The sequence below is a fragment of the Strongylocentrotus purpuratus genome, unplaced genomic scaffold (genome assembly GCF_000002235.5).
Source record: "Strongylocentrotus purpuratus isolate Spur 01 unplaced genomic scaffold, Spur_5.0 spur5_scaffold_13, whole genome shotgun sequence".
In the NCBI taxonomy this organism is placed as follows: Eukaryota; Metazoa; Echinodermata; class Echinoidea; order Camarodonta; family Strongylocentrotidae; genus Strongylocentrotus; species Strongylocentrotus purpuratus.
The window spans coordinates 587,577-601,649 of NW_022145598.1; the positions used below are offsets into that span (position 1 = coordinate 587,577).

Here is a 14,073-nt window from a genome sequence, read left to right on the forward strand (position 1 = left end):
TGGTAGTAGTAGTAGTATAAGTAGTAGTAGTAGTAGTAGTAGTGGTGGTAGTGGTAGTAGTAGCAGTAGTAGTACCAGTAGTAGTAGTAGTAGTAGTAGTATACGTATACGTATAGTATTAATGACTGCTTTGAGAGAAATAATTGTTTTTATACGCACAATTGTAACCTTTCCGAGAGCGTATAAAAACAATTATATCTCGAATATTAAAGCAGTCATTAATACTTGTATATGCCAAAAAAGAGTCAACTTACCAATCAACTGGTAGAACTGGAAGAGCAGAAATAAATAGTTGAATAACTCGTTGAATAAGAGTAACAGTAGAACTCCGTAAAAACTCCGTAACTCCGTAGAAAATAACTCCATTAAACTCTGTTACTCTGACTGTAGCTGTTAAAGTTAAATGTAGGGGCTTGCCTTTTTTATGTATATTGAGTTCTGCCATTAACACACCAAATTAATTCAGTTTCACTTGATAGAATGTGCCAAATAGGTATTAATTAGGTAATGTTGAAGAGGTGTTGTGGACTAGTGGATAAGTCACCCGACTGCAGATCACAAGGTACGGGGTTCAAATCCCGCCGCAGCACTAATGTCCTTTGGCAAGACGTTAATCTACATTTGCCACTCTCCACCCAGGTGTAAATGGGTACCTGATATGCTTGAGCGCTAGTTACTTTGGCAGCTCGGCTACGACCAGGGTAATATGTGTAAAGCGCCATGAGCGTCAGAACCTGGCGGATACCGGCGCTATATAAATAACCATATTATTATTATTATTATTATTATTTACTTCAAATCGTCAAATTATTTTGAAACGTGGACTTAAGGGCTGTGTAATTATAAATCGGTAACACGTGAACGACTTTCTAATTGCCCGACTTTTATTATCATATCCTTTTTAGTGGTATTTCATGTACACATTTCATATTGTTATATTCACAGAGGTTCCAACAACGGTTGGCACGACGCCTCCTACTACAGTCGAAGGTGTGTACAAATAGGATTCTGATTTTATAATCGATTTTTAGGATGAATTTTAGTACAGGTGTAGTAGCAGCTGCGTCAGTAGTAGTAATTGTAGTGGTAGTAGTAATAGTAGTAGGGTTCTAGGACAATTACCCCCTGGGCAATCACCCCCCCCCCAGAAAACTACCCCCGGAAAACTACCCCCAAGGAAAATTACCCTCCGGAAAATTACCCCCCGAGGACAATTACCCCCCCCCCCCCCCCCCCCCCCCCCCAAGGACGATTACCCCGAGGACAATTCCCAAAACTCATATATTAACGAAGAAATTGGTATCATTTAACGTCCCAACCCAGATTATTTTATGGATCCAGGACTTCCTTAGCAATCGACCACAGAAAGTGATAATGGGTAATGTTCAATCTAGTATGAGAATTCTGAACACAGGAGCACCTCAAGGATGCGTCCTTTCTTCTGTACTTTTCTCTCTGTACACCAGTGATTGTCGATGTTCCTCAAGTGAGTGTAGCATAATAAAATATGCAGATGACACAGTCATTACCGGTTACATTGCATCGGACAATACCGAACCATATACTACGACGATAGATAACTTTGTAAAATGGTGTGATGATCACCTCCTTAAACTAAATATATCCAAAACAAAGGAACTGATAATAGATTTCAGACGAAATGCTACTGAACACAGAACAATTTCCATTCATGGGGAAGATGTAGAGCACGTACAAGAATATAAGTATCTGGGTACGACCATAAGCAATTCACTAGACTGGTCAAAAAATGTTCAACTAATTTAAAAGAAGGCAAATCAGAGGCTATATTTTGTAAGGACCTTAAGAAAGTTAAGGGTAGACAATACACTAATAGTTCTTTTCTACAAGTCCCTAATCCAGAGTGTTCTGACGTACAACCTAGTCTGCTACTTTGCTAATGCTACAAAAATTGACCAGAAGAAGCTCAATAAACCCAGGAAAATAGTTCAACGTATACTAGGGATAGACTTGCCACTACTTGATAATCTGTACCAAGAGAGAGTTTCATCTAAATTAAGACAGGTTATGCAGGACCCCACCCACCCACTCAACGAGAACTTTAAATTTAACCGTTCAGGCATACGTTTGTGCGCACCGCGCACACAGAAAACCCGTTTCAGGCAATCTTTTGTTCCCAACGCCATTCACCACTTCAATGCACAAGCCCGGAGGTCTGGAACTCAAACGTAAATACTGGTCTCAACTTATACTTTGTTCTGAATTTAATTTTCGCTAGGGCTCATAATATTAAACTCACCTATATTCTCAAATAAACAGCGAGCTTAATGTTCGAATTTTTCACCTGGAATGCCATGTTTATGTTATACTGCAATCATGTATTCGTTTTGTTCCGTTTCCATTGCAACAATCACTTTCAAAATGTAACTACGTTTGTAACGATGTACATTTGATAATTATTGTATTATGTATTGTTCCTGTATTATGTTTATATGTACAAATATTGTTAAACCAGTGAAAAAAGAATTTCCCGTAAGGGACAATAAATTTTCAATTCATTCAATTCAATTCATTCATTCATTCAAAATGTCTGTTTTTACTCGCCGTACGGGCCCCGGAGTGTATATGTAAAAGCCCCATTAGAATGCCTTTGATGTGATTTGATGCATTCAATAGACGTGAATACGAAAGATCATTTGTATTCCTTAATGCAAGTTGTAGGGTCCTTTTATATGACAAGCAAATGCCTGGCAGTCACTGTTTGCATGTTTACAAGTGGTTTACAGACTGGAAAATGCTTCGATAGGATTTTAGAGAGTGAAAAGCAAACTGAACACTTTTGTGAAAATTGGAGGGAAATCGGGTTTTAAAACTTTTTAAAACTGGCAACGATGAATCTTGGATGCAGTAAATATTTAAACTTAGTGTAGCCTGCGGTCGGTAGCGTTCGCCACACTTTGGATCTTGAATAAGTAGCAGTAGATAATTCGGCCGCAGTCTTGACTTTATTCGAGTTTTTGAGTTTTGAGTTTGAAGTTTATTATCCAAACAAAAAGTACATCAATACAACAATGACAAGTGAATGTTTAACATTGACAGGATAAATGGGACCAGAAAATAGCATTTAAAGCTTATCTGACATAGTTTACAGAAGGGATTAGACCGCCCTACAAGGTCACTGGACAGGTGGTTATCTCATCAACTCAGCTCTCAGTTAACATAAGAAAAAGAGGATCATGGGGGACCAATGGTCACCGATTAGGCATTGTTTGTTATATAGAGGGCGCAAGTAGCTACAAGTAGGGCAGTGGGCCTTTAATGATAACCTTGTCTGGTACCACTATAATACACACAAGATTCAGAGCAATGAATGAGAATGTAATGAAATTTGAAACAGAGCATAATATATACCTAATATCATTAGTGATCCTGCCAATAAATAAGTAACAAAATTTAGCTCTTTTCCAATGCATGCCGATCTTTGTTAAGCACTAGCTATTTCTGCTCGGGGTATGCAGGTGAGATGTAAACCCCTACTCGAATGTCTTTTATTTTCATTAAAGAATGGGGGGGGGGAGGGGTGCTTTTGATAGACTTGGATGTAGAACACCCTTTGTATAAGTTTGTGCAAGTAAAACGCTGCCCATCATTATTTGCATGTTGAAAAGTTGTTTATAGACTGGAGAAAAATAGGATTGGACTGTAGAGAGTGAATAATACAATAACACAGTCACCTACTACCGGGTAACCTGTTAACACCTAGCTGGCGAGAAGCTATGGTGATAAAATGCCCAGCTCATGGACATAAATGCCGTTCCGGGGCTCGAACCCACTTATACCTCGTTTGGGGTGAATGAAATATTCAGATGACCTCTATTTTAGTATCCACCATAATCACTTTAGATAATGTTATACCATCCCAAGTTTTTATCTTTCAGTATGCTTTTTAATTATTAAAAGTCAAGTTGTAGCCAAGACACTCAAATTAATTGGAGCACTAACTAATCATCTTGTTCTCTTTATTGTTACCAGCTTCCGCACCTTCAGCTGTTAGAAAACGTATACCATGGCTTATTCCTGTGTTAGCTTCTGCTAATGTTTTGCAATTCATCATCATATCTGTTCTGCTTGTTTTGTATTGCCACCAGCGAAGGTAAGAATATCAAGCAAAACATAAATCAACACTTTTGAAACAAAAATCTGTCACAAAAGAATATTCTTCTTCTTTTTTCTCGAAAATGTGTATTTTTTGCTACTGCTACTCTATTACAAATTTGTAATTCCAGATTACAGCAAAGGTAGTGACTTTAATGCTAGATGTCAATTAAAGATAATCTGAACATTTGAGTGAAAACGGATCATTATTCATGGTACAAATTGGGAAAAACTGATCTGATCGATTCCTTAATTCTCCCAACTATATTATTAAAATTTAATTACATTTAAGGTGAATGGAAATCGTCACAAAGCAATAAGATGGCTTTACATTCCATTCCAGACATTGAAGTGTTGACAGATTATTTTTAAAGCCTGTTTTATGTCTTTTTTTTCATGGAAAAACGGTTGGGAAAATTCAAAAATCGTTGGGAGAATTTACTGTTTATCACTGTTAGAGGGTGTCATACATCGACTCTTTCAAAGAAAACCTTAGATATCTTCGTGGTTTGAGAATTTGTTCAGGAATTTTTTGCATATCAGAGGTTTAGTACAGTAGAAGGAATAAAGTAACATTTTATACAAAAATTAAGCAATTTTTTCATCAACCTTCAACAATGTTACTAAGTCACTTTAATAAATTTTGGATCCTACCGGGCACCCATTTAACACATTGGAGGAGAGTGGTGCATGTGAATTAATATGAATTTATTCATGTAATTTTTGTTTATGAAACAGACGCAAAGTACCGGCCAGGACTGAAGAAACCGGACCAGATCCTTACATGGACCTACAACCCAGACCCGAGGAAGACAGGACATACCAGGAGACGGATATCACCTCAACGGCTTCGTCATCAAACCGGATTTATGAGAACCAGAATGTTGCGCAGTTTGCAAACAAAATAAAGGAGGGTGCTGATTATGAGGATGTACTTTAATACTCAAATTTTAGACTATTGGAAGCTTCAGAAAAATACAATTGGCTTTGTCAGCAATTTCCCATATCTTGATTTCAATTTACTAAGTACAACATCAATGGATTAATTAGATTAATATTTTTTGAAAGCAATAACAAATTTTAAATAATGTCTTGATTAAATAATACTAAACATTGGCAAAAGTAACTGAAGAAAAATGCTGTAATTTTAAAGAATTTTTAAAATTCATGAAAATTAGCTCATTGTATTAAAAAGATACAGGTCTACTCTTTGTATTATGAATGTACTGCTTTGGAAGGAATATTGTAATCAATTGAATTTCGAATAAAATTGTGTCTACCTTGTCGCAGAACTTTTAACTAGTTACAAGTAATCAGAAGTTATTGTATGAAATATGGTATATATAGTGCTATCCACTTTCCTACATGTAGTAGCGTGGTGTATGTGTGTGTGTGGGAGGGGGGGTTATAGGGTACGTGTCATCGTTCCAGGGGCGGGGTAGTTGTCGGAGGTAATTTGTCCTACAGTTGGTGACCGGGGGCAGGTGTCAAGCTGTAATTATACTTGCACATAGACTTAATTAGAATAAGTAAGCGTGTCAAATCTATTATTCTCCATACGCTTTAGTCCAAAGAGTCATGTATATACACATCTATCTTTCCCTTACCTACATTCCTGTTTTTTTTTCTTGCTCAGCTTCCTTCATTCCTTTTGGTTTGTTGAACAAACCCTTTTTTGTATTTCTATTTTTTCTCTCTTTATTGAAGGTCATTTGAAGATACCGTAGATTTCGGAGTCAGAAGAAGTTAGCTTAATAATCGTTATAAGTTTTGGTTTTTAAAGATACCTTATTACCCTCAGATTGGGAATTCATGCTACTGGTTTCTGTAATAGATGCCCCAGTGAAATAGAGACTGTAAAACATTTTTTAGTACATTGCCCTAACTATATTATAGAAAGGGCTATGTTTCTAACAGAAATTAACGAATCCCAACCTGAAAAAATTATGGAATACTTAAAAAGAGTGAGTCCAGTATACAAAAAGCTATTGTACGGTTCTTTCTCAGAACGAAACGGTTCCCTATCAGGAAGTAATACCTCCCTTGATGAACAGTAAAATATAATACAATATTATAAATATGCTAAATTACACTCAGTACATTAAAAATATAATAACATAATGTAATAAGAAAATTAAAAAAGAACAGTAAAACATAATACAATATTATAAATATGTTAAATTATACTCAGTACATTAAAAATATGATAACATAATGTAATAAGAAAATAAAATAAGAATAGTAAAACATTATACAATATTATAATATGCTAAATTACACTCAGTACATTAAAAATATAATAACAATCATAATGTAATAAGAAAATAAAATAAGAACAGTAAAACATAATACGATATTATAAATATGTTAAATTACACTCAGTACATTAAAAATATAATAACATAATGTATTAAGAAAAGAAAATAAGAAAAAGTAACAACAATGATAAAAGGTATGATAAGATTACTGAATATAGAAGCTTGTGTAGGTGCTATCTTATATACATATTTATGTATGGTGTGTATGTGATATAACAAATAATCTGCACGTACTGTTAAGAAACACTAACAAAGCCCATGAATGTTTTGCTTACGATATTATTTTACGATACTATCTTAAAAGATAGATAAATATAAAACGAAATAAATGTATTTTTAAAAAAATCCAAAATTGAGAGATATAACACGTGCCGTAAAGTAATTTGGCGACAATAGTCAAATCACTGACTAATCGCCAATAACTCAAAACACAACAACAACAACAACAACAACAACTATAGTCAAATTATTGACTAATCGCCAATAAGCCAAAACACAACTTGACAGAATACAGAGCAAGAAGTCAACAGTTGTCGAGAGACAAATTTATTTACTTGAGACGCCAGACTGTCGCCTAAGATGTGAGTTTTTGTAATAGTTGACATTGAACATTCAGTAATTTCATTTATGTGTTAAAGAAATATGAGAAATGTATAATTTTCAGTGCATGTACAGGTGTACATATTGCAAACGTGTAAATGGAATTGGTTTGAACGTAGGTGGCGTTTAAAGAATTGTAGACGTGGCGCGTAATTTAAAAGGGAAAGTTCCAGTGATATTATTAATTATCTATTTTGGATATAAAACATTAAGAGCAGACCAGTTCATGCATTTAGAGCAATTTAGACTTTGTTACACTTGAAATATGATCGATAAGAAATATTAAATATACGATGAATTGTAATGTATAAAAATTGTTTCATCAAAAAATGCGATGGACAAGGCCTAAAAATTGTTATTTGTAAGAACCCAGGAGGGCAAGTGAAGTTTATAGTTTGAGGATTTAGTGATATAAATGAAAGAAATGACTATATTTGTCATTTCTTTGTTGGTAATACATGTATTTTTCGTATGGTCATTTTCCGTATGGACTAGATTTAGTCTTTGGAGATTAATCGGTTATGAGATATTGGCACAATAAAATATACGATTTCAAGTGGCAATCTGGTACGGTGTGAACCGAGTTCCCTATTGATCCACCTTTTAAAAAAATCTTAATCTGCTATCTCCTCTTACTTTTGTCAGAATGTATTCAACTTTTTGTTAATCTAATTGATGTATAAGTTTGTTTTGTGCACATTTATGTTATTCATTGTTATCTTCTGCCAGTGGAGGCCAAATGTCTGTGTTTTCTTAACGTAGACTATTAGGTCTGAATCTGAATCTGAATCTGAATCTGAATCTGAATCTGATCAATGGCATTGGCTGTCCACAGAGCCATTTTATACAGAGCTTGGCCAGCTTGGTTTCAGTTGGTTACAAAATGGCATATTCTTTTGCTTTGTGCTTTCCCAACAAAAACATAAGGCCTACTCGCCATATTGTGCCCGCTCGAACCGGGTTGGCCAAACTCTCCTACTTAATGTGCTTCATAAAAGTGTTGTGCCAGCAACGGGCTAAAAGAAATATATCTAACCATATCTAACCATGCCGCAAGAGGACAGCAAACACATTGGAGCAGATTTGAAGCAAATAGGGACTTTTAGATTTGCGTGGACTGATACGTGTGACGTCCACCAAGGCAGTGCAATAAAAGGACGTATATCGTAGCAATCCACGTTGTCGTTGTGCAAATCTAAAAGTCCCTATTATATAACACATCTCTCATTCGGCAATATTGAGCTCATCCCTCAATACAAATGTCAATGGCAAAATATTAAGTCAGTCCTATTCCATGTTCTACAGGATGTTAAATTGCACACCAAATTACTTTTTTTCAGGGGGGGGGGGCAGCGGGTAATTGCATCCCGAAGCCCCACCTTAAAATCAAGTTAAATATAAGTACACATTACATATTGGAACAGTTTGAAAACGAATGCTTCCCAGTCAAGATTCAAGTTAAAAAGAAAAAGGATTCTGTAGGTCACTCGTTCTAGTGACTTATTCCTATTTTAGTAGACCGATTGTGATATTGTGTGGCACACTGGATAGCCTAACCAGCATTACAATTAGGGTTGTATCCTTATACATATGCAGTATGGGAAACAATCTAAAATCAATACGGCCGTGACAAATATTGACAATTGATTCAGATGACTAGCCATAGTCTCACAATATTGACCCAAAATAAACACAATTATCTGTTCATTGGAAAACTTCACTCCCCTGACAAAATATGATTGCCGGTGAACTTGACAAATACTACAGGTTATATGTATGCAATTATGACATTCATATTACAAATTCCGTACCAGCTCATATCATGTCAATATATCTTGGATATGTTTCATGAGATATTTAAAAAATTTAGACCGATCATTGGGATACATATCACGATCTCATCGTTATACCGGTACTATTTACCACTTACAACCCGGTCGTCTTTTTCCCTGACTTGCTGTGTTCCATGATGCTTGGGGGATATGTATCATGTTTTCTACTTTTCGTCCTTTTTCTTTCAAATGCATCAGCCCAAGTTCCAGGTAAGTTATTTAATACTGAATAAAGAGTCACATTATTTATATATATTAATTCAAAGAGCCGGAGAGTAAAATAGTTTTCATAATTTTCAAAATGATGTATTTATTGCTGGATTTAACCTTCAACTATTTGAACTAGTAAACTAAAAGTGCAACAAACCTTTTTTAAATGTTGTCTATAAACCTCGTTTCTTTACATGTTGATTTAACATTTGAGTTTGCGTATTGTTGTTTTGTTTGATGGTTGTGTTATCCAGTGCTGGTGGGAGATAGTAAGAGCTAAAAGATTAAATGCTTGATTAAAAAAAACAATAACCCGGGGTGTCTCACCTTTACTTCGATATCAGTCCTATCATTCCTATATGACACATCAAAACAACTCACAGTACACGCTAGAAGGGGGTTGTAGAATTGTACCCGTGCTGGATAAAAGGGGGACATGGTCCATGGATGGGTAATGAACATTCAACGGAATTCAATTAAAAAACATACTCAAAGTTGAAAAGCTCAAAATGCACTCTAAAAAGAGTTGGTAAAATATTGAGTATGTTGGGCTGAAAGGGACTCTGCATAGTTGTTCGCTTAACATTTACGCTATATTTAGTAAATGTACCTAACATGGGGTAAAATGTACCCAATGTTTGGTAACAAAAAATTACCACAACAATGCATGTTTGCTCTTTTACCCCATTCTTTTTGGATAATAATCAGTCGGGATTTAATAAACACAGTTAATTTTTATATTTAACACAAAACTCTTTCGCCTAGTCATGGAGCTTACATGCCAATTCTGCGTGTGTTTTATAGACTGGCTTTGTCGTTTTCAAAACACTACATGTGGAACCTTTATTGAACATGGACAATGGGATCTAGTCCAGGAAGAAGGGCAAATGAATGGTAACTATCAAGAAGTAAGATCGTGTCTTAATACATTACTAGGATTTTAAACCATTATATTATAATAGGAAATGTAGGATTTTGTGGTACCCTATCTCCGACAATGGAAAGTGTCATTAAAATGATTACAACTCATCATGTTTGTGACTTTTGTAAAATTGTTGGGTGTGACCGCTAAACAAGTGCATAACTTTTAAAAATCTAATTCAGTAGTTTTCGCAGTTCGCTCATAGAGTAAATTTCATTTTGTGCTGTCTGATTGATCATCATTAGAAGAAGGAAATAATATTAAATTATATGACTTTGACCTATATCGACCCCATTTTCGCTGATCTTTGTGACATCAAAATATGCTAGCGTAATCTCAGCACGACTGCAATGACTGTCAAACAATCAAGCCAAGGCAATTTTGATAGCCTTTAATATACGTCACCTATTAAAACAAATGAATGATTATGTAATCCGAATAAGGTAAATACTTAATTGCATTTGAGTTGATATCTCAAAAGTCTTTGCTATTGTGTTTCCCCGTATATGTGTAGTTTACCTGGAGGCAAACTTCACTATCCATTCTAGCCAAGACACGGCGGCCTTCGTCATCGAGCACGAGTTTAACTCTTACGCCGGCGAGCTTCAATTCTTCTTCTTCTCCGCAACCGAATCATTACCGAACATAACCGAAACATCACCGAATAGTACCGATTGGATGTCGGGTTCGTTCTCTATCACGACATGCAAGAAAGACAATCGCCCACTGTTCTATATTAGCGAGTTTTCGCTCACCAACATAAGGAACCTTCGCGGAAGCAGAGCACTCAGGTTTACGGCCGCGCACACAGACCGCTCTGATTACAATAGGCGGTTTCGCTCTTCGGTGAATGCGGACGTATAATTACAGAGTAGCTGACGTCATCACGCTTGGGAATATCCCTCTAGGCTCTAGCTCTCCCTCAAACATGGCGAATTTGCATCGAGTGCAAGATGCAGTTATGGCAGCCTACGCTTTCGACGTTATAGATGATGTAGAGTTCATTCTTCTTATGGATATCAACACATCTAACAACCTTGACTTCCAACATGATGGTGGTCACTTTGAGTTAGACGATTTCAACGATGATGAGTGTAGAAGCTATTTCAGGTTAGAACTCTAAAAGTTACTAGGGCCTAGATCTACTACTACCCTATTGTCTATTAATTATTAATATACTAAGTTAGACCTAGAGTCTAACTTAGTAGATCTATAACATTTTTATTCAAAATTTGTATTCAATATATGGGGCCTAGGTCTAGACTAGACTAGATCTAGATCTATAGCTGCATTACTATCTTGGCCTGGCTGTGTATTGAAAGTTGTGCTATTGATTCTCAACATTTCAATATAGAGCCTAACAGTTAGAGTCTAGGCCTAAGGACAAAACTCAACTGATTGCACACAAAATTGACATTTGAATTTGATGACACCATTATTTATAGCTAGGTCTAGATCTAGACCGAATTTTCTGTCTCTCTCGTTCGTTAGCCTCTGATTTGGGTAAGGTCGGCTCCTAAATCCTAGGCTAACGAATGAAAGAGACAGACAATTCGGTCTAGGTCTATAGATCTAGCACAGTAGTAGCAGTATTAAAATGCAATTTTTGTTCAGCTCACTGATGTTAGACAAAATAATTTACTGTCATACTCGCCGATCAGCCACATCAGCCACATCGGCATGATTGTGTGCATTTGTGTATAATGAGTCTATTGACTATTCATGTGTGCATATGCTGCCTATTAACACGTAGACTCTATAGACTCTACGTATTGTAGTGCTAGAGGTCAATACGCATTAGCATTGACTCTAGTCTATGCTTTGCTGGAGTGGACTAGATCTAGAGTAGACTCTAGTCTAAATGTTGAGTTTACAAATTATTACACTTTTCATTTACACGTACAGCAGAGTAAGGCCTATATATTTTCAAGTCGACTCTGGTCAGGTCGGCCTGACACTTCGGCCCGACAGTAGTTTAGGGAGGCCAATTTTGGGGTACGTTTGTCAAATCGGCTAAGTCACTTTGCATGATATCCTTTGCTATAATATGCACCACTGTTTGTCAAACACTTAAGCTAAAGAAAAATGTTAAATTCAAACTGATTAATGTTCTGATTTATTTCTTGTTTTTTTTAACAGATTCAAAAAGGATGATATATTTCGGCTCAAACATGCTTTAGGCGTTCCAGACAGAATCACCTTGCCAAACAGGTCAAGAATGGATGGATTGGAGGCTCTCTGCTTAGGTCTGCAACGCTATGCCTATCCATGCCGATATGGAGATTTAGTTAAAGACTATCGACGACCAGTGCCCCAGCTCTGTTTAGCCTTCAACTGGGTGACTAACTTCATCTTTGATGCCCACAAGCACAGACTGACAACATTGGAGCAGCATTGGTTGGCCCCTCAGCAGCTGAGAATTTACGCTGATGTCATTCACCAGAAAGGGGCACCACTAAACAACTGTTGGGGGTTCATAGATGGGACCGTTCGTCCGATATGCCGACCTGGGGAACACCAACGGGTGGCTTACAATGGCCACAAGCGTGTACATAGTCTTAAGTACCAGTCCGTCACTTCTCCAAATGGAATGATAGCCAACCTTTACGGACCTGTGGAAGGACGACGACATGACGCCTACCTTCTACGGGAGTCAGGTCTTCTAACCATGCTTGAAGGCGGATCCCATGATGCAGAGGGTAACTTGTTGTGCATCTACGGGGACCCTGCTTATCCCGTCAGACCCCAGCTGCAGGCCCCATTTCCTACTGCAAACATCACACCGGAACAGGCAGCATTCAACAGAGCTATGTCCAAAGTCAGAATTACTGTGGAGTGGTCCTTTGGGGATGTAATCAACTTCTTCAAATACACGGACTTCAAAAAAAGTCAAAAGATCCTGCTAAGTTCTTGTGCAAAGATGTACATGGTGTCGGCCATTCTGACAAATGCCCACACATGTATTTATGGTAACAATACATCCTCCTACTTTGAACTGCAGCCTCCATCACTGGACGAGTATTTTCAATAACTTTGATCGAAACAATTTCTGTTATGAATTTATTTATTTATTTATTTATTTCTAATCTTTTGACAGGGTAGCCCATTCACCAACAAGTAGTGGTCTTCCATGGGGCCCTGAATAAACATGAACATATTTACATCGTTTATAACGTTTATACAAAACAGTTAAAAAAAATAATACTCATTTGCAAAACAAACATATATCATTAACCTAGTAAACAGTAATGTTAATAGGAAAATATTGATTAAGTCGCAATTATGTGAATAAGTCATGTTAATATTACAGAACATGCACGTAGAGATGCTCCATTCAACTTGGGTGCACCTCTTTGGATAGAGCGTCTCTTAATAAAAATCTTGTACCGTTGCTCTCATGGCCATTCACTATTTGTATAATACCAGAAATGTTGAAAGAAGTCTTTCATTATTCTCAAATTACCTGTTCTTTTAATAGGACCCCCCACATTAATGATGATTCAGCATATGATGTGCAGGTCTGTGTACTGCTTACAGTACATTGAATAAACTCTAATCACCTCTTTGTAACCTTTATTTAATTGTTCCATGTCACTGGCCATGTTTGTGACAAATATTTTTCTTTGATGTCCAGTCAGTATTATTCAATAGGATTTGACAAGCAAGCATCACTGTTACCATTTTAATGTTGGCTTATAAGGAAGTAAAATTTCACATCGGGCAAGTGAAAATATAAAATGTATAAATATGACAAATTGATTCTCAAGCGAGAAGAAAGATTTTTTCAAAAGACTAAAGCAAGATAATTTATTTGAATTATTAACCAAAATGGACAAAATGTTCAATACAAAATAATTCTTTTAATGTTTTTTTTACTTTATTTCTATTCTGGTATAGTTAATTATTCTTTTGTGAAAGGATAAACTATTAAGTGGTGATTTGAATCGCTCAAAGAGCTAACGATAAAAAAAAAGACAGTGTGGAGCACTCAAGCTGTGAATTGGTCATTGCTGTGTCAGTCAGATACAGGAATACAAGCAACAACTGCAAATTGATC

General features: G+C 36.3%; 1 protein-coding gene across 1 annotated transcript; it reads left to right on the forward strand.

The window, feature by feature from the left end:
* The first annotated feature begins 10,759 nt into the window (after positions 1–10,759).
* LOC752520 lies at positions 10,760–13,166 on the forward strand. Its single transcript, XM_011672160.2, has 2 exons — positions 10,760–11,126; positions 12,156–13,166. The coding sequence occupies exons 1-2, from the start codon at positions 10,867–10,869 to the stop codon at positions 13,045–13,047; spliced, it is 1,152 nt and encodes a 383-aa protein (XP_011670462.1). The 5' UTR covers positions 10,760–10,866; the 3' UTR covers positions 13,048–13,166.
* The last annotated feature ends 907 nt before the right edge of the window (positions 13,167–14,073 follow it).

What these genes read in the sequence shown, in the direction of transcription:
- LOC752520 (XM_011672160.2), top strand. Translation starts at nt 10,867, where the DNA reads ATGCGGACGTATAATTACAGAGTAGCTGACGTCATCACGCTTGGGAAT. An exon ending in GAGTGTAGAAGCTATTTCAG is followed by an intron (nt 11,127 to 12,155) that starts GTTAGAACTCTA and finishes TTTTTTTAACAG; the next exon opens with ATTCAAAAAGGATGATATAT.